We start from the raw sequence: 26,021 nt of genomic DNA on the forward strand, positions 1-26,021 counted from the left end.
GGTGCAGGAGATACTGAGAGAAGTCGGGGCCTGCCTTCACAGCATTCCTGCAATACAGCACAAATGGAGCTGTGAGAGACCGTGTGTGCTGGTCACTTATGCCTTGGTGTGCCTGTCACTCTGCTCATCCCTGAAGATGCAGAAGTAATTCAGCCTGCTAAAAGCTCACAGAGCCTTGTTCCTCAGGACCCCTTCACAGCAACTCTTGGGTTACAACGGTGTCATTTACCTCCCAACCCAGCTCTAATATACTTCCCTATCCAGAAGCTGCCAGGTCCTTTAAGGCAGGAACTAATGTGCCCACACCTACATTCTGCCCATAACTCAGACAGACTTGAGGATTTAATCTATCAATTTAAGTGCCAATCCTCAAATGCCCTCATCTCTCTAAAATTCAAGCAAATCCTTACCTGCTTTTCTTCCAGCGACCTTCATAAAAGCATTAACAATGAATCATCAATACTCTGAAGGTCTGTTCTCCATAATTACAAAACCCTACGTGAAGTTAAATCTTCATAAAACCAACACAAATGAAGTAGTTGAAAGACTTATCCTGTAGTCAAATTGTGGGTTAATCTGTGTATGCATAGGTATGTGCATGTATGTGTTGACAAAGAAGTAACTTGTGGCCTTTGAGTAATTTTTTCCTCTAACTGCCACTGGCCAGCTGGGCTGAGGCCAGGAGAACCAAGCTATGGTAAAGCCTATATGGTCGGTTCTTATGGTTGCCAGAATCAAACATTGTTTGTAAAATGAGGGTACTTCAAAAGTTCACGGAAAGATTTATATTATCTTTCAATTCTATTTTTCTAAGAACTTTTTAAAGTGCCCTCATGTAGCTATCTTAGTCCCACTGTTAGCTGGTCTGTCTTCCTCAAAGGCACTAATACATGAAGTACCCAGCTAGGTCAACCCACAGAGACACAGTCTGTAGCTGGTTCAGAATGGGCAACCTAATTACCTTAAGAAGTCAAAATTTAACAGGACCATCAACTAAGACCCAGATGAAATATGACATGAAAATATTTTTCCTATTTCAGAATACGTAAAGTGTCTATATGTATTTATTGATGCCTTCCAGAAACTTTCCATTACTTTTATCTGAAGCATCAGTACAAGTCATAGGAACTTTCAAGACCACTTCAATAGATGTAAATGAAATTCTGAAGTTTCTCAGGACCCATAGGGTATTAAAGCCAGAAATACCTTAGAGATAATGCAAGTAGCCTAGCTTCTTGTTTTACACATGAGAAAACCGAGGCTCTTGGAGAGGAAATCATTTGTTCAAGGGTACATTCTGAGCTGGATGCAGAGTAAAAACTAAAACTGAGGCCTCCTGCCTTCTTGTACAGGGTTTCTCAATCTCAACTCCATTGACATTTGGGGCCAGATAATTCTTTGGTGTGATGGGCTACCCTGTAGGATGTTTAGCAGCATCCTTAGTCTCTACCCACCAGATACCATAGCAACCCCCTTCCCTCATTAAGACCACCAAAAATTGCCTCTAGACGTTGTTGAATGTCTTCTGAGGGGAAAAATCATCAGTGGTTGAGCACCAGTGGTCTGAACAATATATGATGTCAATCTATGTGAATTCTGGCTCTAACATTTACCTGGTTGTGTTATTTCAGCAAGTCACTTAACCTTTCTGAGCTTGTTTGCTTATCTTTAAAGCAAAAATAGTGCCACCTTTACAGGCTTATGCCTGTAAAGTGAATGTAAATGAAATTATGTATGTAAGTCCCCCAGTACTATTTCAGGCACAGAGTAGATGGCAGTAGCTATTATATTTATTATTTTTTATGAGATGTGATAGCCTGACACCAGGGTCCAGGCTGCCTATATCCATCAAGCTCTTTCTGCTCTCTGCAATCTGCTGTAAATGCCACTGAACAATCATTTCATAGCGGGGACAGCTACCTTGGCAGCAGTGAGCTGAGACTATGGCCTTCTCACATTTGGAGGAAAGGAGTGCTTGCAAGCCAGGAAGGGTTGTATTTGCCCATGCAGAGAAATAAACAACATGCTATTTGTTTGTTTTTGTCATGTCTTTAAGCTTCCTTATCTCCAGCTGCAGGATTCTGCAAAGTAAAATTCAATTAGTATTTATCATCCTTTCCTAAGCTGGGTAAGTCAACTGCTTTTATTGGCGAAACTCATAAAAAATGTGGAACTGCCAAGGACCTCTGAAGATTTCAGTGTTTTGAGATGGAAAAGTCCTGGGTGTAAGAGGAAGAAAGAAGTAATTTTTTTCATAACAAAATAACCATGTTGCTGTTGTGATCAAGCCATATTATACGAATACAAACAGAAACTTCAGTTCTAGGGTTTTTGAACTTTGGCTTTCCTGTGAAACCTGTGTGTGCAGAAGCCCAACACCACACAACTGATGGGAGTGGGACACTCTGGCTGTTCAGGCTGCCTCTCTCTGTTCCCACCCCACCGTGGGTCCTCATGCTGGCTGTGATTCCAGAGGACTCGAAGACACATCCACATCTTCAGAGCCAGGACTGACTGTTTCATACACACCCTGATGATCTACAAGGGTCAAAGGAACATGGACTGAGACTTCTTGAGTCCATTCCTGCCTCCTCTCTCCCCTGGAAATGGTGAGTGGTACCCATTCCATTCCAGTCCCTTCTAGCAACTCTGGTTGGACCAGTCAAGCACATGCTGATACGACTGCCCCTGCCTTCACTCCCATTTCTTTGACCTGTCCAGGCAATGACAACTCATGCCACAATTCTATATCTGGACTGCAGCCCTTCTGTTTCCTTGACCTCCGTTAGTGTGACTCTGGATTCTCCCCCTACCTTCCCCTACCATGAGATTTGGGAAAGCTCTGCCATCTCTGACAGTGGCCAGCTGCCAGGATGGGATGCCTTGATGTCAAAACCTGATGTAGCTAAAAGGCACCTGCTCTCTCTCTTCCAGCTGCCATGAAGCTAGTGTGGCTGTCCCCAGGCATTCTTCTTGGGCAATAAGAAAGATGCCTTTGGATTTCTGAGGAAAACTACCTAGGGAGCTGCCCATAGAGTCATGTATGTTTCAAAAAAAAAAAAAAAAAAACTCTTCTCCACAATGACACCCACTACAGAAGAGTATGTTCATTTGTTTGTTCATGTACTCTCCATACTGAGAAGCCCTCATCTGTATCATTCACCACTACAGTATGCACGCAGTAGATACGCAATAATTTCTTAGGAATGAATAGATGTGGGATAGGTAAAACACCCTCTTTAAAGTGTGCAAACCTCCAAGTGTACCAAACCCACAGTTCTTTATTCCTTATTGCCTAGGTAGCTTCAGCCAGAAGTCACAAGCTGGTGGGTGTGGGACCAAACTGAGCCATCAGTTTTGTTTAACCTGTAAACTGTCTGTCTACACAGTGCTTTACAGATAACACTGAATTAGCTGCTTTTGGAAAACATTTGGATATTCAAAACAAAACTGTAGATTTCTGACTTCTTTGGAAAATAACAAGATTTGGCAGCCTTAGGCTTACCTTCCTGGATGAAAAAAATTAAACTCTCCACTATTAACTATTCTTCCCACTAAGTACAGCTAAAACCCCTGGACATCATATATACAATAAGCATAAGAAGACTCTGAAAGTGGGAGAGAAGAAGGCAGACCAACTAGGGACCTTAGGACCCAAGGAATGACATGGTGGTGAGTTCCCTGGGTTTTCTTTTTGCCTCATAGATCCCAAACATGGAGCTGAAGAAGAATGCAACTCAGAAATACCAACAGGTACAGAAAGAAACAAAAAAAGCCCCAACAAATGGCTATTCTCTTTAGCTAGCCAAAGGACCAGGATATGGGCATTCTAGCAAGACAGAAAACTTTCAGACAATAGCCACTCTACCCAGAAAAACACTACATAGAGAGTTGTAGCCTCACCCCTACCCACACCAGTAAAGGCTGAGTAGCCTAGACTTCCATTCTCATGAGGCTGTAATTAGGTGCCCCAATACCTGGCTGGACTTGTATCAGAGAAGGTCAAGTACAGAGCTGGAACTTTCACCCCAATGTCCAGTAATGAGGACCCTGTTATTATAGTATCAATGGAGACCATGTGGGGAACCTGGATGTCCACCCTTACCTGGCAGTAATGAGGAGCTCTACCACTGCCCCACTGGGATGTTATCAGAAAAGGCTTAGTGGAAAGTCAGGACTTTCAGCATTGTCCAGCTGTAATGAGAGACCACCTCCACTTTAGTGTCACTGGAGATCACATGAGAGGCTGTAACTTTCACCCCCAGCCAGAAGTAATGAGACACTCCCCTCCTCAGGTGTCAATAAAGGCCAAGCCAAGAACCTAGAATTGTACTCCCAGTTGGTATTAAGGAGGTGGTACTCCCTTAAGCAATGCCAGAAAAAGCCAATTAAAACAGAAGGTTGAGAAAAGATTTGGAGTCTCAGAGAATGATATAAAATTTTCCATATTTCAATAGAAAAATCACTCATTATACCAAGAAACAGGAAAATCTCAACTGAATGAAAAAAATAAAATCAATAGAGCCACCACTGAGATAACAGATGTTAGAATTATCTGACTGCTATAGACTGAATGTTTATACCCCACCCAAGTTAATATGTTGAAACCTAATTCCTATTGCAATGATATTTGGAGGTAGGACCTTTGGGAAGTGATTACATCATGAAGGAGGGGCCCACATAAATAGGATTGGTGCCCTTGTAAAAGGGACCCAGGAGAGCTCCCTAAACCCTCCTTCATGGGAAGACACAGTAAGAAGATGGCCTTCTATGAATTAGGAAGCAGGCTCTCACCAGACACAAAATCTGCTAGCATCTTGATGTTAGACTTCCCAGCCTACAGAACTGTGAAAAATAAATTTCTATTATTTGTACATCACTTAGTCTTTGTTATTACATTATAACAGCCTGAATGGACTAAGACAGCAGCCATGATAAAAATGCTTGAATGGTCAATTATGGACAAACATCAATCCAAAGAAAATGTAGAAAGTACAAAGAATTAGAAAGTTACAGCAAAGAAATAGAAGATACAAAGAAGAACCAAATGGAAATTTTAGAACTAAAAATCACAATAACCTAACTAAAAGATCCTTGGATGGGCTCATCAGCAGAACTGAGAAAAGAATCAGCGCACTGGAAGAGAGAAAAGTAGAAATATCCAATCTGAACAACAGAGGGAAAATAGAGTAGGAAAAAAAAAAAAAAAAGAGGAAAGAAATGGAGACTCAGGAACCTAAGGGGCTATAACGAAAGAGCTAACATTTAGGTCACCGCATTCTAAAGATGAGAAAAAGAGAGCAGGGATAAAAAATATTCAAAGAAATAAAAGCTAAAAACTCTCTGTATTTAGCAAAAGACACAAACATATAGATTCAAAAAGTTGAGCAAACACCAAACAGGATACACCCAAATAAGTTCATAATAAGACACCATAATTAAACTGATGAAAACAAAAGACATAGAAAAATGTATTGAAATCAGCTACAATGGCACCTTACCTATAGAGGAAAGGCAGTTAGCATGATAATGGATTTCTCATCAGAAATCAAGGAAGCCAGAAGGAAGAGCCCAATGTTTTTCTACTGTTGAAAGAAAACAATTGTTAACCCAGAATCCTATACCCAGCAAAAATATCCTTCAGAAATGAAGGGGATACCAAGACATTCTAAAAAAAAGGAAAACTAAAACAATTTTCTACCATCAGATCTATTCTGAAAGAACAGCTAAAGGACATTTTTGTTAAAGCAGACTGTAAAAGAAGGAACCTTGGAACATCAGGAAAGAAAAAAGAACAAGATAAGAAAAATTATGTCTAAATGCAGTAACCCCTTTTTCTCCTTTTGAGTTAAGTTTTCTAAATTACATCTGACATCTGAAGCAAAAATTATGCTACTTTCTGATGTGGCTCTAAGCACAGATAGAAGAGATATTTAAGATAATTATAAACAGAGGAGGGAAAAGGGATGTAAAGGGAGGTAAGTTTTCTATGTATCATTCAAACTGACAAAATAACAATACCAATAGACTCTGATAAGTTATGTACATATAATACCTGAAACAACCACTAAAAAAGCTATACAAGAAGATATATTAAACAACACTATAGCTAAATCAAAATGTAATTCTAAAACGTGTTCAAGTAACTGACAGGAAGACAGGAAGAACAAAAGCAGACACAAAAATAACAAATAAAACAACAGACCTAAGTCCTAACATATCAACAATTACACTAAATGTAAATGGTCTATTTGGGGTCTTTTGTCGTTCTATATGAATATTAGGATTATTTTTTCTATGTCTGTGAAGAATGTCATTGGTATTTTGATGAGGATTGCATTGAATCTGTAGATCACTCTGGGTAGTATAGAATTTTCACAATGTTAATTTTTCCAATCCAAAAGCAAGGAGTATCCTTCCATCTTTTTATGTCTTCTTTAGTTTCTTTCAATAGTGATTTGTAGTTCTCATTGTAGAGATCTTTCAATTCCTTGATTAAATTGATTCCTAGGTATTTTATTTTTTTGATGGCTATTATAAATAAGCTTACTTTCTTGATTTCATTTTCTGTTAGTTCATTATTGGGGAATATAAATGCAACTGATTTTGGGTCATTATTTTGTATCCTCCAACCTTGCTGAAATCATGAATCAGCTCTAAGAGTTTTCTTAATAGAGTCTTTAGGTTTTTCTATATGTAAGATCATGTCATCTGCAAATAGGGACAGTTCGTCTTTGTCCTTTCCATTTGGATGCCCTTTATTTCTTTCTCTTGCTTGATTGCTCCAGCTCGTATCTCCAGTACTATGTTAAACAGGAAGTGGTGAGAGTGGGCATCCTTGTCTTGCTCCTGTTTTTAAGGTTAAAGCTTTCAGTTTTCCCCACTCAGGATGATATTGATGGTGGGCTTGTCATAGATGGCCTTTATTGTGTTGAGATACTTTCCTTCTATACCTAACTTGCTGAGAGTCTTTATCATGAAGAGATGTTGAATTTTGCCAAATGCTTTTTCTGCATCTCATATGGTTTTCTTATTTTATTTTGTTGATGTGGTATATCACATTTATTGACTTGCATACGTTGAACCATCCTTGCATCTCTGGTATGAATCCCACTTGATCATGGTGTATAAATTTTTTGATTTTTTTTTTTTTGTATTCTGATTGCTAGTATTTTATTGGGGATTTTTGTGTCTACTGCCCATCAGAGATATTGGTCTGTAGTTTTCTTTTTGTTGTATCTTTGTCTGGTTTTGGTATCTAGGAGATGCTGGCTTCACAGAATGAGTTTGGGAGAGTGGCCTCTGTATTAAGTTTTTGGAATAGTTTGAAGAGAATTGGTATTAATTCCTCTTTAAAGCCTTGGTAGAATTCAGCAGTAAAGCCATCCAATCCTGGAAGGCATAACACTGCCTGACTTCAAATTGTACTATAAAGCTATAGTAACCAAATCAGCATGGTACTGGCATAAAAATAGACACTTGACTGGTGGAACAGAATAGAAGAACCCTGAAATTAGCCCACAGACTCACAGCTAACTGATATTTGACAAAGGCAACAAAAACATACATTGGGGAAAAGGCTACCTCTGCAATAAATGGTACTGGAAAAATTGGATATCCATATGCAGAAGAATGAAACTAGTTCTGCATCTCTCACCATATACCAAAATCAACTCAAAATGGATTAAAGATTTAAATATAAGACCTGAAACTGTAAAACTAGTGAGGGAAAATATAGGGGAAACACTTCAGGAAATAGGACTGGGCAAAGATTTTATTAATATAACCTCAGAGGCACAAGCAACAAAAGAAAACAATAAATAAATAGGATTATATACAACTAAGAAGCTTATGCATAGCAAAGGAAACATTCAACTGAATGAATAAAGCACCTATAGAATGGGTGAAAATATTTGCAAACTATACACCTGACAGAGCATTAATATCCAAAATATACAAGGAACTCAAGCAACTGCACAGTAAAAAACCCAAATAACCCAATTAAAAAATGGGCAAAGGATCTCAATAAACATCTTTCAAAGGAAGACATACAAATGGCCAATAGGCACTTAAAAAATGCTCAGCACCACTAATCACCAGGTAAATAAAAATTAAAACCACATTGAGATGTCACTTCACTCCAGTTAGACTGGCTATAATAAAAAACACAGAGCATAACAAATGCTGGTGAGGATGTGGAGAGAAGGGAACACTCCTACACTGATGGTGGGACTGTAAATTAGTACAACTACTATGGAAAACACTATGGAGGTTTCACAGACAACTATGGATAGATCTACCATATGATCCAGCAATCCCATTTCTAGGTATAAACCCAAAGGAACTGAAATCATCATGTTGAGGGATATCTGCACTCCCATGTTTGTTGCAGTTCTACTTATAATAGCCAAGATATGGAAACAACTTAAATGTCCATTGACTGATGACTGGATAAGGAAAATGTTGAATGTATAGACATGGAATACTACTCTGCCATAAAAAAGAATGAAATTCTGCCATTTGCTGCAACATGGATGAGCTTGGAGAAAATGATATTAAGTGAAATAAGCCAGGCACAAAGGGAAAAATACCACATGTCCTCACTCATAAGTGGTAGCTAAGAGAGGAAGAAGGAACGAAAGAAAGACCACAGTGGTGCATTGGACTTGCAGAGGGAGAGAACATACATAGTGTTGCTGGGGGTGAGTGGAGGGAGATGGGTGATTAATTGGGTGGGGGACATGGGGGCAATCACGATTCGTGATAATGGACATCCTGATATTATTGATCTGACCATCACATCCTGGGCACACATGGTGAAGGTCAGCTTTGTACCTTATGAATATGCATAATTACTACTACTACTACTACTAAAAAATGTAAATGGTGTAAATACAAATACAAATATTTCTGTAAACTTTTTGAAGACCCCCTCCTATAATGATTAAAGCGTCAATCCACCAAGAAGATACAGCAATCTTAAATGTGTATTCACTGAACAACAGAGCTACAAAATATGCGAAGCAAAACTGATAAAACTAAAAGGAGAAATAAATAAGTTCATAATTACAGTTGAAGACTTCAAGGCCCTCTCTCAACAGTTTGTAGAACTAGACAGAAAATCAGCTACAATATAGAAAACTTCACAACACTGTCAACCAACAGGATCTAACTGACATTTATAGAATAGTTTACCCAACAACAGCAGGATTTACATCCTTTTCAGGTGCCCACGGAGCATATGCTGGGATAGATCATATTCTTGACTATAAAACAAGCTTCAAAAAGAAATTGAAATCATACAAAGTGTGCTCTCTGACAAAATGAAATCTAGCTAAAAATTAATCATAGATAACAGGAAAATCTCCAAACATTTAGAAACTTTGCAACACACTTCTCAGTAACTCATGAGAACATTAATACACTGAACTAAATAAAAATACGCATCGAAATTTGTGGGACATAACTGAAGGGAAATGCATACATTAAAAAGGAGAAAACATGTCAAGTCAGTATCTAAGGTCCCATCTCAAAAGCCTAAATGAAAATGAGAAAAATAAACACAAACAAGTAGAATGAAGAAAGTAATAGAGATAAGAACAAAAATCAGTAAAAAAAAAAAAAAAAAAAACCCAACAGAAAAGCAATAGAGTCAATGAAATAAGAAGCTGTTTCTTTGAGATCATTAATACAATTGACAAATCTCTACCAAGTCGACAAAGAAAAAAGAGAGAAAACATAAATTATCAATATTAGAAGTGAACCAGCATATATGACTTAAGATCCTGCAAATATCAAAAGAATATTACAAGTAACTCTAAACACATAAATTCATCAACTTAGACAAAGTGAAAAATACAACCTACCATGACTCACCCAGTACAAAGCAGAGAATTGGAAAAGCCCTGTAACAATTAAGGAAACTATGTTTTTAATTTAAAATCTTCCTCAAAGGCATTGCCATGAAAATTTCACTGGAGAATTTTACCAAACATTTAAAGAATTTAACACCAACTCTACACAATCTTTTCCAGAAAATAGGAGGGAACACTGCCCAATTTTTATGAAGTAGTATTACTCTGGTGTAAAACCAGACAATGATGATAGAAGCAAAGAAAACTACAGACCTACAGACCTCCCTCATAAATACGTATGAGAAAATTTTGAATAAAATATTAGCAAATAGAATTCAGCAATCTGTAAAAGGAAGAATACACTATGACTAAATAAGATTTATTGCAGGGATGCAAGGTTGGTTCAATGTTTAAAAATCAATCAATGTTATCACCATATTAACAAACTAAAGAATAAAAATCACACATACATATGGATGGATGCAGGAAATAAAGTGTTTGACAAAATCAGCACCCATTTATAATAAAAACTACAGAAACCTAGGAATAAAGGAGAACTGCATTGACTTGATAAATAATATCTGCAAAAACTCTATAGGTAACATTATATGTACTGGTGACAGACTGGATGCTTTTCCCTGAGATTGGGAGCAAGTCACAAATATCTTCTCTCCTCACTTTTATGCAGATGAATTGATTGGCTATGCACAAAATCCCAAGGAACATACCAAAAAAACCCCTCCTAGAACTATTGAGTTCAACAAGGTTGCACGATACAAAACTCAAAAACATAAACAAAAAAATTATTTGTATTTCCAAATACTAGCAATAAACAGCAACATTAAAAATATAATACCACTTACAGTCATTAAAATATTAAATACTTAGGTACAAATATTAAAAAATTGTGCAGAAATGTATATTTAAACCTATACAACACTGACAAAATAATTAAATAAAATTTAGCTAAATGGAGGGTTATGTTATGCTAGTGGTTTGGAAGATTCAACGAGGTAAAGATGTCAATTCTCCTCAAATTCCTGCACATGTTTAAGTCATTGTCTATCAAAATCCCAGCAGGATTTTTCGTATCCATAGATAAGATTATTCTAAAATTTGTTTGGAAAGGCAAAGGAACTAGAATAGTGAAAACAATTTTGAAAAACAAAAATAAACTGGGAGTAATCCATTTACCCAATTTCAAGACTTATTATGTAGCTACAGTAATCACAGACTGTGTCATTTTGGTGGAGCCACAGACTCAAAGATTAATGGACAGAAAAGAAAACCCCAAAATAGACCCATACAACTAAGCTCTGAACTTTTCTGCCTCCCACCCCCAATTCATCTGGTGAAACCTGATCACCAGTGTGAAAAAAAGAAAAGTACAGACCAATATCTCTGCCTTTAGTGGGTGATTAAATCTTGAGGACAGAGCTCTCATGAATGAGATTAGTGCTCTTATAAAAAAGACCCCTGGGAGCTGCATTCCCCCTTCCACCATGTGAGGACAGAGGTAGAAGGTGACATCTGTAAACAAGAAAGAGGGCACTCGCCAGAGCCCCACCAGGCTGGCACTTGGGCTTTCCAGCCTCTAGAACTGTAAGAAATAAATTTTTGTTGCCTATAAGCCACCCAGTCTATGGCACCTTGTTGTAGCAGCTCAAACAGACCAAGACAGTGCCCAAATGATTTTTGACAAAATGTGCAATTCAATGGAGGAAAAATAAACTTTTCAACAAAGGGGTGTGGGAGCAATTGGACATCCATAGTCAAAAAATAAAAAGAGTCTCAATCTAAGTGTCTTACTTTATACAAAAATAGCTCAAAATGGATCATGAAATTAAATGTACAATGTAAAACTATAGAACTTTTAGGGGGGAAAAAAAGGAGAGAATCTTCAGAATCTAAGGCTAGAAAAAGCTCTTAGACTTGACTCCAAAATCACGATCCATGGGATTGAACTTCATCAGAATCAAAAGTTTGTGCTCTGAGAAAGACTCTGTTGAGATGACAAAAAGATAAGCTACAGAATAGGGGAAAATATTTACAAACCATGTATCTGACAAAGGATTAGTATTTAGAATATGTAAAGAACCCTCAAAACGCAACATTAAAACAAACAAACAAACAAACAAAAAACCCAATCCAATTAGAAAATGGACAAAAGACACGAAGAGGCATTTCATGAAGAGGATATACAAATGGCAAATAAGCACGCGAGTAGACATTCGACATCATTCGCCATTGGAAAAGTACAAAATAAACTGCAAAGAGATAACACTACGTGCCTACCTGAATGACTATAATGAAAAACAGTGACAACGTCAAATGCTGGTGAGGATGTGGAGAAACTAAATCACCTGTACATCGCCAGTGGGAAAGGAAATGGTGCAGACACCCTGGAAAACAGTTCAGCAGTTTCTTAAAAGAACTAAATATGTAATTACTGTATGACCCAGCAATTGTGCCCCTGATATTTATTCTGGAGAAGTGAAGACCTATGTTCACACAAAAGCCTGTACATAACATTTTTAGCAATTTCAGGCCCCAAATGGAAACAACCCAGATGTCCTTCAATGGACGAACGGCTAAACAAACTGTGGTACGTCCATACCGGGGAATATGTATCCTGCAATACTATTCAGCAATAAAAAGGACAGACTGTTACATAGGAAATGACATAGATGAATTTCCAAAGAATGACGCTGAGTGAAAAAAAGTCAATTTTTCTGAAAGCTTGCTTACTGTGTGATTCCATGTATATAACATACTTGAAATAACCAAGTTGTTGAAATGAGAACAGCTTAGTGGTTGTTAACAGCCAGGGGTTAAGGAGGAATGTGGGTGTGGCTGTTGTCTCTCTGGATCACCACATTCCCTCTAGTCCAGATTTCTCTTAGCCAGGCTTCTTCCTTCATGGGCTACGTTAGGCATGTGAGTGACTTGGGAGACACACCAGCCAGAGTAGCATTGCTCCCAAGTACACCAGAGGGCCACCAGGAGTCAGCGTCAGCCCCTGCAGGCTATGATATAAGCAGCGTGGACGAGACCTCCTTGAACCCCAGTGCCCCTCCATCCCTACCCCCACACTGCTTAGAAGAAGATTGTAAGCCACACAGTCCTGTCAATTCAAATCAACAAATATTTACTGAGAACCTCTAAGCTAGATGATGTGCTAGGACGTAATGATAAACAACCCCACTCTCGTATGCAGAGCAGACAATTAAATAGGTTGCACTGAAAGTGCAGCAGAACCTAGGGCTAATTCTAGGGACAATCACGCCAAAGGCAATAGGAGAAGGTGACAGGTGAGCTTAAGCACAGAATATAGCAACCTGTCATTCTTTATTCAACACATTTTAAATGAGCACCTACTCAGTGCTCAGTGCTAGGAACGCAAAATGGATTCAGACACTGCCGCTTGCCCCAAATGGTCTGGCCAGCCCATTGCGTGCGACACAGATCAGCACAGGTGGCCTCAGTGCAGATACGACAGGCAACAGGGAACAGCAGCCTGGAAGGATGGCTGGAGGAACGGCAGAGACACAAGCTGCAGTGAGTGTTATATCTGATTTCTCACTTCTTCAGGGACTTCGCGAGAGAGATGAAAAAAAGGGAAAGGGCCAAGGGGTGTTCTCTGTGCAGTGCATTTAGGGACGGAGAGTATAACGTTTTACCCTTGCAATCCACAGCCCAGTGGGGCCAGGAAAGGGGCTTCTGTTAATGTGCCCTCACTTCCCAAATTTGTTTTTCTTCCTTACTCTTTGATATTTGCTATTAGTATCATATTAGACAGAAGGAACCCCTGACCACTAGGATTCACCTTTCCATTAAAATAAATCAAAGAGTGCTGTATTTTAATGAAGTCCATGGCCATCTATTACAAGGGATGTTATTTACCATGGCACTCAGCTGTATGTTAAATAAATAATAATAATTTTTAAAGTTTGTAGATCATATTGAACTTGGCTTAACAGGCCTTCTCTACAAACTGCTGAAAAGATGGCTCATAAAAAAGTAATTAGTTTATATAGACTGTCAAGGTTCATGGAGGACAGCTGGCCTTTGATGCCTCGTCTGTGAGTACAGGCAGCTACAAGATAATAAAATCAAGCTCTGAACTCACGCCAAGGTGTTCAGTGATCTCATTCTGGACACTCTGCCAAGCAGAGTGAACTAGAAGTGCCTGCTTGTACACTTGTTCTTTGATCTGGAATCTCAGACAGGTCTAAGACATTTAGAACTTCCATTTATAGGCCCCAAATTCCTATTAAAGTAAAACCATTGACCTTATAAATTCAAGTTCATAATTAATATTTGCCAATTCCAGGCTTATGCAATATGGCCACTGCAGTAAGCCACAGAAATGGCTTCTGGAAAGGGAATTTGAATCAGTATTAACTTGTCTAAGCTTGGCTATTAAACGGCCTAATTACTGATACTTGGAGATGGTTTTCAGCATTGATTTTGCTGTGATAATCACCAGTTATGGCTTTTTAAGTAGGTTTCCTTAATGTTTTCAGATTTCCAGTTCATTCTTCTCTATGCCACCCCCAATCTGAGCTTTCTTGCGTCTTTATTCTCCTGCAGCTCAAATGATGCCTCATGTCCCCCTAATACAGTAAACCATATTAACTGATGGTTTTCATTAGGCCTCTTTAGTTTCCAGGAACAGAGACAAACTCCCTCATCTCAGGGCATCGAATAGAGATATAAATGCAGTGAGGATGATTTTGTGGAAATTCACAATCACTAAGACACCAGGACCACTTGGGAACTGAAGCCACTGTTCCCTTCAGGGACCACTTAGATGCTCTCTCCTCTGGTCACATCTTCTCCCTGGGACCAGCTGCTCTCTCTGCTGACCTAATGCTCATGACTGCAATTTGCACATGCCATGGAAGCTTCATCTACAGTCCCCACCTCTCTGCCCCTCAGCAAACAGGAAACCAATGGCCATTTTGATCTTTTCATCTGGGTAGCAAGTCACAGGTTGTAACCAGCCTATATATATTGGCCACCTTGAGTCAGGCACCCACCCCAGGTCCAATCAAAGTTGGTCAGGGAGGTGGGTCATGTGGCTTGCAATTTGGCCACCAGGGGCAGTGAGTGGGAAAATGCCACCGACATGTTTGCATCGTACTTGTCAATAGGCACGACATAGATCTGGCATCCCTGCTACCCCAGGATATTAAGCCTGGAGCTTGATAGGTTTTCTGCGTGGTTTTCCAACAGAAAAAAGGTGGTTTGGAATTTTTTGTTTGTTTCATCTTTGGTTTTCACTGATTTATTGTGTATGGAGCCTTCAGTTTGGAGTTCCAGGTTTGACCCATTGTCTCTCACTGAGGCTGGACAGAGTTGGACACTGATGTGGAGACAAATGAAGTACAGAGTTTCCCCAGGGACTGAGTCCAGGATCCGGACCTCAGGAGCACTATGCCAATTCCTGCTGAGTCCACCAGATTTGGGATGGAGCAGGACCAAATGGTGGTGAAGGAGAGGGGTGGTAAACAGGGAGCAGTAGGGAACAATGGACAGGGAGCCCCTCTCAGGGAGCAGAACCACTGTCTAAATGGGGCGGACCCGGCAACATTTTTCCAGCAGGATGTCAGACTTGCTGCGGGCCAGACCAGTGGTTGCTGTGTCTTTTTGATGGGAGTGTTTACTGAGATCTTCCTTCCTCTGGTGGGTATGCAGGGAAAGATAATGTATCATTTCATCTCACAGGTCTCTAGATCAAAAGGAGCTGTATCCAGTCCTGATGAGGATCATGAAATCTCGGGCTTCAAACCAGATGCCACGATTGAATACAAGCTTTGGGGGTCCTAAGGTAGAGGTGAGTGTATTTACATGAGGAAGGGATATAAAAATTGGTGGCCTATAGGCAATCTGTGATAGAATGACCACATTGATGACCCTAACTTGTCATCCCTTTATGCCCTTTGGTAGTCCACTCCTACACTGACTACAGGTTGGCCATGTGACTTGTTAGCCAGTGAGACAGTAACAAATTTGTCATAAGTAGCTTCTTGCAAAACTGCTTGCACATTTCTGTTTTTTTATTTTTCTGCAATCACAACGGGAACGTGCTTAGGCCAGCTTGTTGGAAGAATATGTGGGGGAAAACAGTGTCATTACAGCCAAGGCTACCCAGACCAGTCAGCTTACCCACTAGCTGCCTGTAGACACGTGAACAAGCCCCACTAGGATCAGGTGAACCTGGCTCAGATTTGCAGAGCTGCCCAATCAACAGGTAGACGCATGAGAAAGAACTAATGGCTGTTGCTTGGTGCTCCAAAGAGTTGGTGCGGTTGTTGCATAGACATAGCTAACTGAGGCATCTGGGCTGAAATTACAGCTGTAGCATTACTACTATGTACTGGGAAAATTATATAACCTCGGTCCCTCCTATTAAATAGGGATAATAATAATGCCTATTTCAGAGGATTGTTGTAAAAATTAAGTGATATAATGTGTGTAATACAGCGCCTGGTATGTAGTACCTATAAATGTTAGCTGATTGTCAGTGCCCGTTGTGTGCAAGCTGTTTTCTGAACAAGTTTGTATGTATGGACCAAGGGGACAAGGAGGGGCCGAAATCCACCTCTTTCTCCACTTGCCAGGCTATGTGCTCTGGAGTGGGACAGTGTCCATTAGGAAGAAGGGGCTCCTGTTAATAATTTGCACGGCTACCATAAGAGCTGGCAATAGTTCATTGTTCACTTTCATTGTTCACTTTTCATCTTGTTTTAGTAGGGGATGGTCATTAACTCAGAGTCCCAGCAAACTTGCAATTCCTCAAGCTATCTCTTGGTGCTCAAATGTTCTAACCCAGGATGCCACATCTCTCTTTTTAGGGTGGCCAACTCACTCTGGATTACCAGGACCTGCCTGGTTTGAGCACTGAAAGTTGCACATCCCAGGAAACCCTTCAGTTCCAGGCAGATCAGGATAGTGTTCCTCCCTGAATGTCCCATTTCAAACTTACTGAAGTATCCACTGTTTCTCCCTTAAACATTAGTTTGACCTAGAACAGAACCCAAGCAGAGTCATCTCATTGAGAAGGTCCAAAAGTTCTGGGTCAAGACCACTGACAGATGGGTGGGGCAGCCCCTGCAGACCCCTCCCTCGCCTCCTCCCATCAGTGGGACCATGGAGCCCAGCCCTGCTCGATTTACAAGGGACTGTCACTTTCCACCACTCCCTTGCTGACCAGAGCCTGCTCCTGTCCTCCTTCCTCTGTACCCTGGCTCTTAATCCCTTCCCTGACACCCCCTGGGGCACCCCCTTAGGCTTTCCCCTGTAGCCTCCCTGCTCTCAGAACCCACCTCTGATCATTCAGCACAGGAGGAGCTGTGTCACACTCATGGGGTCTCCAGCTGCCATCAACGAACCCTCTCCTACCAAGACCCTGTGGAGAGGCCTGGGATGCCAGGATTAAGCAGCAAACATGACGGAGAAGAAGTGAACAGTAGAGTCTTTCAGATGATGAACCATCCTGAACTAATCAGGGCTGAGATGCCACATAGCAAAAATACACATATCTTCAATACAAACAAAAAACAAAAAAGGCCAAGCAGCAGGGGCTACACAGACAGCCTCAGGAACACAGAGACAGTTATTGGTGGGCAAGCAAAGATGATAATTCATGAGAAGATTTGGAAGAATTTGTTAGAGGTGAGAGAAAACAAATCAGGGCAAAGCCCCCAAACTCATGGGCAGCAGAGGAGATGGGAAGCTTTGCATTCTCACTCCAGAAGAGCATCTCCACCCTAGAAAGGGGTCACTCACCAACCATCTCTGTGTCAGGAGAAATGTTTTGTTGTCTTCTCAGCAAGGCAAGGGCTTTGTGTCCCAGGCTCCAGGGTCCAAGCATTATGCAAACAGCCCCTGTCCACCCCAATGGTGCTGACACTTGCCTCCTGAGCTGGTCAGCCATCAGCAGGTAGGAGGGTGCAGTATAAAATGTGAAAGGGAAAAATTGGAGTGAATGCAGTGCCTCTGGTAGAAACAGCTAGAGAGGACTCCAAACACCCCCTCATCCCCATATCAATCACTGCCAAAGCTGGAAGCTGCCAACCTGGCAGAAGAAAGAGAACAAAGGAACAGAGCCAAATAAATACTTTCATTCCAGAGTGATGGATGCATCAGGGCTTTCTTCTCCCAGTCTGCCTGGCAGACCCCTCCAGCACCTACAGGACCAGGTGCATAGGTGCAGCCACTGCAATAGCCTTGCTGCTCCTGGAGTTACAAATGGACCTTTCATTGTTATCCTCCCACAGGTCACGAGCATCAACTTGGCCAGGGCTTTCAGCTTATTTACTGGCTGCTGTCCCCTCACCCTCAATTGCTTTCAGCTTCAAAGCAATTTCTGCATTGCTCCTGTGAGTTCTTAAATCACACTCTGCCTACAACTGGAAACCCTTAGTTCAGAGTCGCTGCAGTGAGAGTGGAGAATCTGCCACAGAGATTGAGGCCTGAAATCTGAGGACAAGACTGAGCACTCTCCCACGGGTAGCAGACAGGTGGAGGAATGCATGTCCACGTCTCACTCCCCATCAACTCTGGACCCCTCAATCTGCTCTAAAATTGGGCAATCACAGGTTACATCAGCAAAATGTTTGACAACACAATCAACCTGTCACTGGAAAAAAACACATCTGTTTTTGTACTCACTGTCTGTGAACTAAACCACAAAAATAAATCTTGGCTCCTATCCTTGTATAAGAAAGGCATTTCAAAGTTGCCCAAGAAAATTTATTTTAAAAACATGGAAAACTATTATAAACAACCTAAATATCCAAAAACAGCAGAATGTTTGAATAAATTGATACATGTATATGGTGCATAATTATGCTGAAACTTAAGTAATATCTTGCAATTAATAGATTATTCCACAGGGATAAATTACAAGCAGAATGCAAGGAAAGTTATTTCCAACTGATTGATATTTACTTATAGAGTTCTGCACAATTTTCAAACTACTTTTCCTATTTTATTTAATTGATTGTCCCACACCACCATATAACCAAATGATCAAGGCAGCATCTCTCGATGGTACAAGTGAGGGACTGCATGAAGCCTTAGAACAAACTCCAAATTTATTTTTCTCCTTCCCTTAACATCATCGTCACAGATTCTAACTGCACCATTGTAATGAAACTAAAATGAATCAAACTCTCGTGGCTTATTGATAATAATAAGAATTACAATTACTCTGATTACCCTCATTATTACCATTGCTATGATTATCAGAACTATGATTAATTGGGTACATACTGGCCTCCAGAGAGGACTCTAGGCACTTTGCATTAGTATCTTATTTAGTCCACGTATTAACACCAGGAGGAGGTACTACAATTACCCCCATTTTCAATATAAGGAAACTGCCCTTCAGAGTTCAGTGACTTACCTGAGATCGTACAGCTAGTAACTGGCGGAGCCTAAATGTAAAACCATGTGTGACTGCTTCAAAACCTGTGACAATCACAATCTCTGCCTTCCCTTCTCACCATAAGACACCATGGCTATACCAAGCCCTCTGGGAGGCTCTCTGCCATCAGGCACCTACTGGGCCAGAGGCATAAACAAGGCCCCTGGGCAGGTTCAAAGATAAGGAGGCAGATAGACGGGCACAGGCTGGACAGAACAGGAGGACAAACAGAGTTAACCAAGAAGGAATGAGCGTCCCCTGCTGAAACTAGCCCTATAACCAGCTAATCAGACCAGGCCAGTCATGTCCCAGGCAATTTTCTGGGCAGCCTTCAGAGACTCACCCAGCCTGAGAAGATAGACAATTATGCCTGATCATTCTCTGCAGCCCTGTCCTACAAAAGACAAGTCCAGACCGGGCCAGTGTAGACAAATAAGCAGCCCTATTATCTCTGAAAGGCAATCTAATTCCCTTCAAATTTAAAAGTCTCTGCAGTTTCCTAACAGACCTATGTGGGGCACAGGTAGAAATTAATAAGTTCATGGTGTTCCCAGCTTGCTTTCAGTATCATTTTCTGCCATGTAGTGGACAGGATTTTCATTACTACTCAAGGATTTTTCTGTATCTGATTCTCTAAGAAGGTCAAGCCTACAGAACTCAGATGCTGGGTTGAGCGGTGAGTCAAGTCTAATGCACTTGCTTTCACTGACTGAGAGTCAGCGCCTTTACTGATCAGGTGGGACAGGGATCAAAAGGCAGTTTCATAGAAAAAGAGAACTCAGAGCAATGGTGAGAAGCCCTGGCTCCAGCCCCAGCCCCATGCTGGCCTGCTCAGATACTGCGCAAGTGAATTAGTTATCTCCCTATGACATGGCCAGGGAGGAGCGTCTGGAATGGGAAACTCAAATTTGTTAATTTCCACTACATCTCAAATGATCGCAACATGCATCATAGACATTCTTTAAATTTCATCAAAGCAACAAACCTGGAAAGCTTATATTATTTTTCAGATGATGATAGTAAGGCCATTGTAAGCAGCTATTCCAACATATTGTCATTAAATCACACTATGAAAATGAGCCACACAGGGGACGAGGAATGAGGGTAAATGGGACTGAAAACTTATATGATTTTTTTGGAAAGCAGTTTAACATGTTTCAGGAATTTTTAAATGCTTGACCAATTAATTCCAATTCTCAAAATCTACCCAAACAATAGAATCTAAAATGTAGACATATGTTCTAATAAAAAAAATTAGGAATAGATAAATTGTAAATCAATGAGAGAATGGTAAACTATGAAATATTCATTAAGTGGAAAATCATACATCCATTTAATTGTTTGCAACAGAATATTTAATAAAATGGTATATTTTCATTAGCTTAGCAGGAAAAATGTTATAGTATTAAATATGACGTATTATTACAACTTTTTTTTTTTTTTAAGAGTAGAAAAAGTGACGGGAAGGAAGTCCACTGAAATGCTAAGAGCGTCTCCCTCCAGGGAAGAAAAGCACACACCTCCTGCTTTTTTGTCTGCTTTATTATGTTTTCTACGGTTTCTACAATAAACACTTTATTACTGTCATAATCAGGAGATACACCAGAAAAGCAATTTTAAATCCTTGCATTTTGTATTTATATACGAAATAGAATCATGATATTTATTTAAATGAAAATGGCTTGAGATCACACATGACTCCGAATGATATTTTAGCAGAATGCATGTGTAGAAAAATTTTTCTTTAAAAAAAAATTTAAGAAGGGGAGAAGATAAGAGAAACAAAACAGAGCAAAAATGGTATGGCTAGAACTGCCCTCCACAAAGCTTACAGCTCACCTCACAGGCTAAAGTGGAAATAGAGACCACTGGGAAAGGGATGGAAAAGCTGACACAATACAAGAACAGTTGATAAGCGGGACTAAAAGCTTCAGTTGACTTGGAGGAGTGATGGAGCTGGCAGATATGAATTTTTCAATTTTATAAGAATGATACGGATCTGTAATAAATCTTCAGTATTTTCTTTTTAGATAAATGTTTTAAAATAAATGCCTGCAGCATGGATGGATGGCTAGTGCTTGTGTCCTGTCTTAGAGCTGATCATAAATAACATTGAGAAAAATAACTTTGACCATTCTAAAAAGCACCTTTATTTTTTACTCTTAAGAGCTTGGAAGATTATATGTTGATGCATTAAGCTAGATTTTTTAAAGGAAGCTGCAAGTAGTAGGAGGGGTAAAGAAATTGTTCTCAGATGGAAAAAATTATTCAGGGCTTGGATTAGAAGCAAACCTTAGTTTCAAGATGTGCCTGAACACTAGTGGGCACATCCAACTGTCAGAACACAAATTCAATTTTTAAGGCATTTGATGGTTTATGATTCAAGGAAATCCTTTGGTGACTCTTCAGGTGAAACTTTTAATTGTCTTTCAGCCTTGCAACCATAAAGTAATCTTTTGTAAATCCAAACTTTCAAATATCAGATTTGCTTGAAAAAAGTTTTTTCTGGTTTGGTCTATACATTAGAGAGTTTATAACTTTACTGTAGGTCAGCTTATTTGACAACTTCAATTTCCCTGCTCACTAGTGGATGAGAAAAGGACTACATTTAGGGCAATGTAATGAATAATCAGACATATCCTTCATCTTTTAAAGTGTTAGCCTCACTACACAGAAATGACTTAATGGCATTCGTTTTCTTCCCATTTAATTTGTCAGTGGGTTTCTCTGCTGTGTTTGAAAGAGGGTCACGCATTCAGGTGGGAAGGTGGTGAGAGGAACTGCGTGGTGGGAGGGCCTCTGCACAAAGGCTGTGGGGAAGGCTGGAAGCCAGGAGCGCATGCTCAGTCTAAAGAGGAAAGCCACCGCTCAGCTTTGTATTTCAGATCTGATTCATCAAAATAAACTTGAACCCTGCATTGTGATGCTAAATCTCCCAATTTCTAAATGTTGTCTTTCTTTTTTAAAGCGCATAGTGCACGCAAACCAAACATTTCCATGACCCAAACATTTTTGCTAATATCTGTTTAAAAATCTCATTTCCAGGGATTGCTAATAATTGCTGATTAACCCCAATACCATGTTAGCTCTGTACAAGAAGGGGATATGTTGAAGCATTCCTAGGCTGGCAAAGAAGTTGTGGGGAAGATACCTCATCTTATGTGGAAGAGGCAGCATGGGATTTACATTTCCAAGTGGCATTTGGTTGAACTGGGACCTCTGAGAGTGGTTGGAAGACGTACAGAAATGCCTCAACTCTAAGTACCATGAAAGTCCCCTTGGTGGTTATCATTCTACATAGAATATAACGACCTCTTAGAGTAGAGAGTATCTCCCCCACGCTCTGTAAGAACACTTATGGGTTAATCTTCACGTAACGCTGCATTTTACCCTTTTAACCCACCAGCTCGCTCCTTACTTTATAATGTCCCATAATGAAAAAAGGCCTTCGCAGAGCTTATCTCTTAGAAGTGCAAAAGAGCCAATTTTTTTTGTGCCCGAGTAGCTCATCATGTAGCAGACAAACTGTCAGAAAGAATAGACTTCATCATGGTGAAAATCTCAGCCTGGCACCCATCTATCATATAACAATCTTCTGGAAATCTTGAAAACCTTCATTAAATTTCCTGTCTTTCTCCTGACAGTTATAAAATGCTAACAATATTACTCATGATGAAGGCATCTTCAGAAATTCTTTGTTCAATCCCTCCTCCCCTTGTCATCACCTGTCCCCTTCTCTTTGCCAAAATCCATGGAAACACGTGACACAGCCATATTCTTCATGCATCCCTCCTAGGGCCTGGCCCTTCCAGGAGGTCAGAGGAGAATGCAGTGGTAGCCTTGATGACAGGAGAAGGCTCTCTAGCCACAAGATTCAAAATGATACTGGCTTTGGATTCCCCTGCCAGAAGCCACACCCACTTGGAAGCTCAAGGGCAGGACCCTGTCCCACCCTTAGCAAATATTCCCTGATCCTTTTTTCAGTCCCTTTTCTCTTGCCAATATACCAAGCTACAAGTCTTCACCTACCCATGATATGTGGCTAGTGGGACACTGAGTCACACACCTTATCATGTCTATGGGTTATCTCTCTAAGGGGAAAATTCCCCTAGGAACCTTAGCCCAACCTCTCCAACTCCAGGGGCTACTTCACAATTTACCACCCCTCAGAAGAAGAAGAAAGAAGGGGCTTGCTATGGAGGCAACATGAAGAAAAAAAATCGTAAGGAGATACAGAATCCACACCAGGAATAAGAAGAGGCACGCAGCATTAACACCACAGGCTGGTCTAGGAGATGCACAGGACAGTGACAATAGCTTTAAAGCTCTAGCCTGGGCTTTGTGCAGGTTTTGCAACATGTCTCCAAATGAGCCAAGCCCAACCATGCTAAGCTGTCATCTCACCTGCAAAAGGAACTGGTGCATCTTTATCCAGGGCTACCAGTGGTGGGTCCAAAATGACTGTGTCATTGTTCTCAGTTATGACTCCATGATACGAAGTCTCGATCCATGGCTTGTGCTTGTTGACTAGAAAACAATGGGGGGGAGAAAGATCATCATTTGAATAAAATCCTTAAAAATATTATTAATTTTGTTCATTTGCCCAACCACAGGATCTCTTCTAACCACCCCATGAGGGACGCAGAGCATATTTGTCCCATTGTACAGCCAGAAAAGCTTCAGAGGAGTGCAGAGAGACATTCAAAAACTCACTCAAGGCACATACAGGTAAGGGTCAACACTGAGACATAACACAGTGTTTTGTCTCTAAGACCGTGGATCTTTCACCTTACCAAAATCCCATTGTTTCTATTTCTGGAAGCCCAGTGTAGACAGATATTATTAAGAATTGATTGAAAGCATTAATTCTCAAATGCTACTATCTATTAATAGATGTTTCAGAGTTAAAGTTCATATCAATCAAAAAACTAGCAGATTATGGCTGTGTATTGGGATTTCTGACCTCAACCTAATCTGGTCCATCAATAGGAGCAGTTACAGCATTTTATATACACACATAATTCATAAATATATGTATAGGTACCAAGGTATATGTAAAGATGCAACAAATGTTTGAATAGTCTCTAATCATTTACAGACTGTGTCTATGTAAATCGTCTAAATTAAATAGCAATTTAAGTTGCTCATCAATTATTTGACCAGCTGAATGATGTGTAATGAACAATTCGTACACTTAAAATACTTATCAAATATATGTTACAGATTGAAGTGTGTCCCCCTAAAAAAGACGAGTTGTAGTTCTTACCCCCAGTCCCTCAGAATATGACTATAGAGTTGTTATAGAGTTAATCAAGTTAAATGAGGTCACTAGGGTGGGTCCCATCAGTATGACTGATGTCCTTATGAAAAGGAGAAATTTGGAGGCAGACACAGACATGCTCATAGGGAGAACGCCACGAGAAGACTGGGGTTGTGCTGCCACAGCCGAGAACTACCAGAAGCTAAGAGAGGGGCCTGTAGCAGATCCCCCCGCAGCCTTCAGAGGTAGCCTGGTCCTGCCAACACCTTCATCTCAGACTTCCGGCCTCCAGAACTGAGACAGTAAATTTCTGTTCTATGATACCCAGTTTGTGATACTTTGTTAGAGCAAGCCCTGGAAAATGAATACTTATATCATATAAAAGTATACTTATATCACCAGGTACTAAGGACGGGTAGAGTCTTGAAATAAGGCTTGTGCCAGGACTTGGTGTAATATTCCTATGTGAGAACCTCATCCTATGAACATCTGATTTCTGCCAATTCCTTCTCCATGGTATGTCTTGCCTGATTTGGTTCTGGCCCAGCCAGCAACTCTCTGCATAGCTGCAGTGACCCCCGACTGCTCTCCCAGTAGGAAGTCTTGCTTCACTCCAGTTCATCCTCCACTCTGGCATTAACAGCAATTTTTCTAAAATATTAATCTTATTACTCAACTGCGAGCTGCTTGCTTTCTCCTTTCTTAGTCCCTCATATACCCTCATAGAAGTCTGGATATAGAGGAGATGCTTCAGAAACAAAACAACAGTTTAGGGGGAGCCCTAGACCAATCAAAGTTGTCCCGATGCCATCCTTCACATCCTGACTCACAGTAACACTCCCCACAGCAGCCTATGAGGTAAGCATAAGCATTGTAAAGATGATGAACAAACTACGTCCACAAGGTGTGACCTTCCTAAGATGACCACATAGTTAATAGTTAATAAGTGGAAATGTCAAAAGCTCTTTCACGCTTCATGATATCCAGAAAACATATGCACACACTAACACACACATATGTGTAATATACATTATGAGGTGTGGAATATACTATAAAGCATATGTACTTCACAGGGCCTGGTTTTCCAAAGCCTTGTAGTTTCAAATACTGATCTTGAGGAGGACTGGAAATTTTCCTTGGGCTATAAGTCTCTGGTGTAAGATAAAGATTTGTAACACAGCAAGGTTGCTGACTCAAGGACAGACTAGTTATTGATTGTTATGTAAAGATACTGAGAAATTGCTGTGAGAAGGAATGTTTGCTAAGATCAAGCTTTTGTTGATAGCCTTACTGGAATGTCACCTGGCTTGTTTTACTGAAAGTTACCAGCCTATATTGTTAAACTATAACCCCACTTATGTCTCTTCCTGTAACTTCCTGGTCAGGAAAATAAAGGCAGGAAGAGAAAACCCCAATTCAGGGTTAATTTCCCAAGGAAGGGTTGCCTCTTGCTGGAGGGTCCCAGGGAAGT

At 40.3% G+C, this 26,021-nt stretch overlaps 1 protein-coding gene across 1 annotated transcript in view; it reads right to left on the minus strand.

The window, feature by feature from the left end:
• CLSTN2 (calsyntenin 2) overlaps positions 1–26,021 on the minus strand; it is a 589,675-nt gene that overhangs the window by 339,566 nt on the left and 224,088 nt on the right. The window contains exon 2 of the mRNA XM_063115155.1: positions 23,695–23,817. Coding sequence (XP_062971225.1) covers positions 23,695–23,817 — 123 coding nt within the window. The remainder of the gene's footprint in view (positions 1–23,694; positions 23,818–26,021) is intronic.

The sequence above is a fragment of the Cynocephalus volans genome, chromosome 11 (genome assembly GCF_027409185.1).
Source record: "Cynocephalus volans isolate mCynVol1 chromosome 11, mCynVol1.pri, whole genome shotgun sequence".
Taxonomy (NCBI): domain Eukaryota; kingdom Metazoa; phylum Chordata; class Mammalia; order Dermoptera; family Cynocephalidae; genus Cynocephalus; species Cynocephalus volans.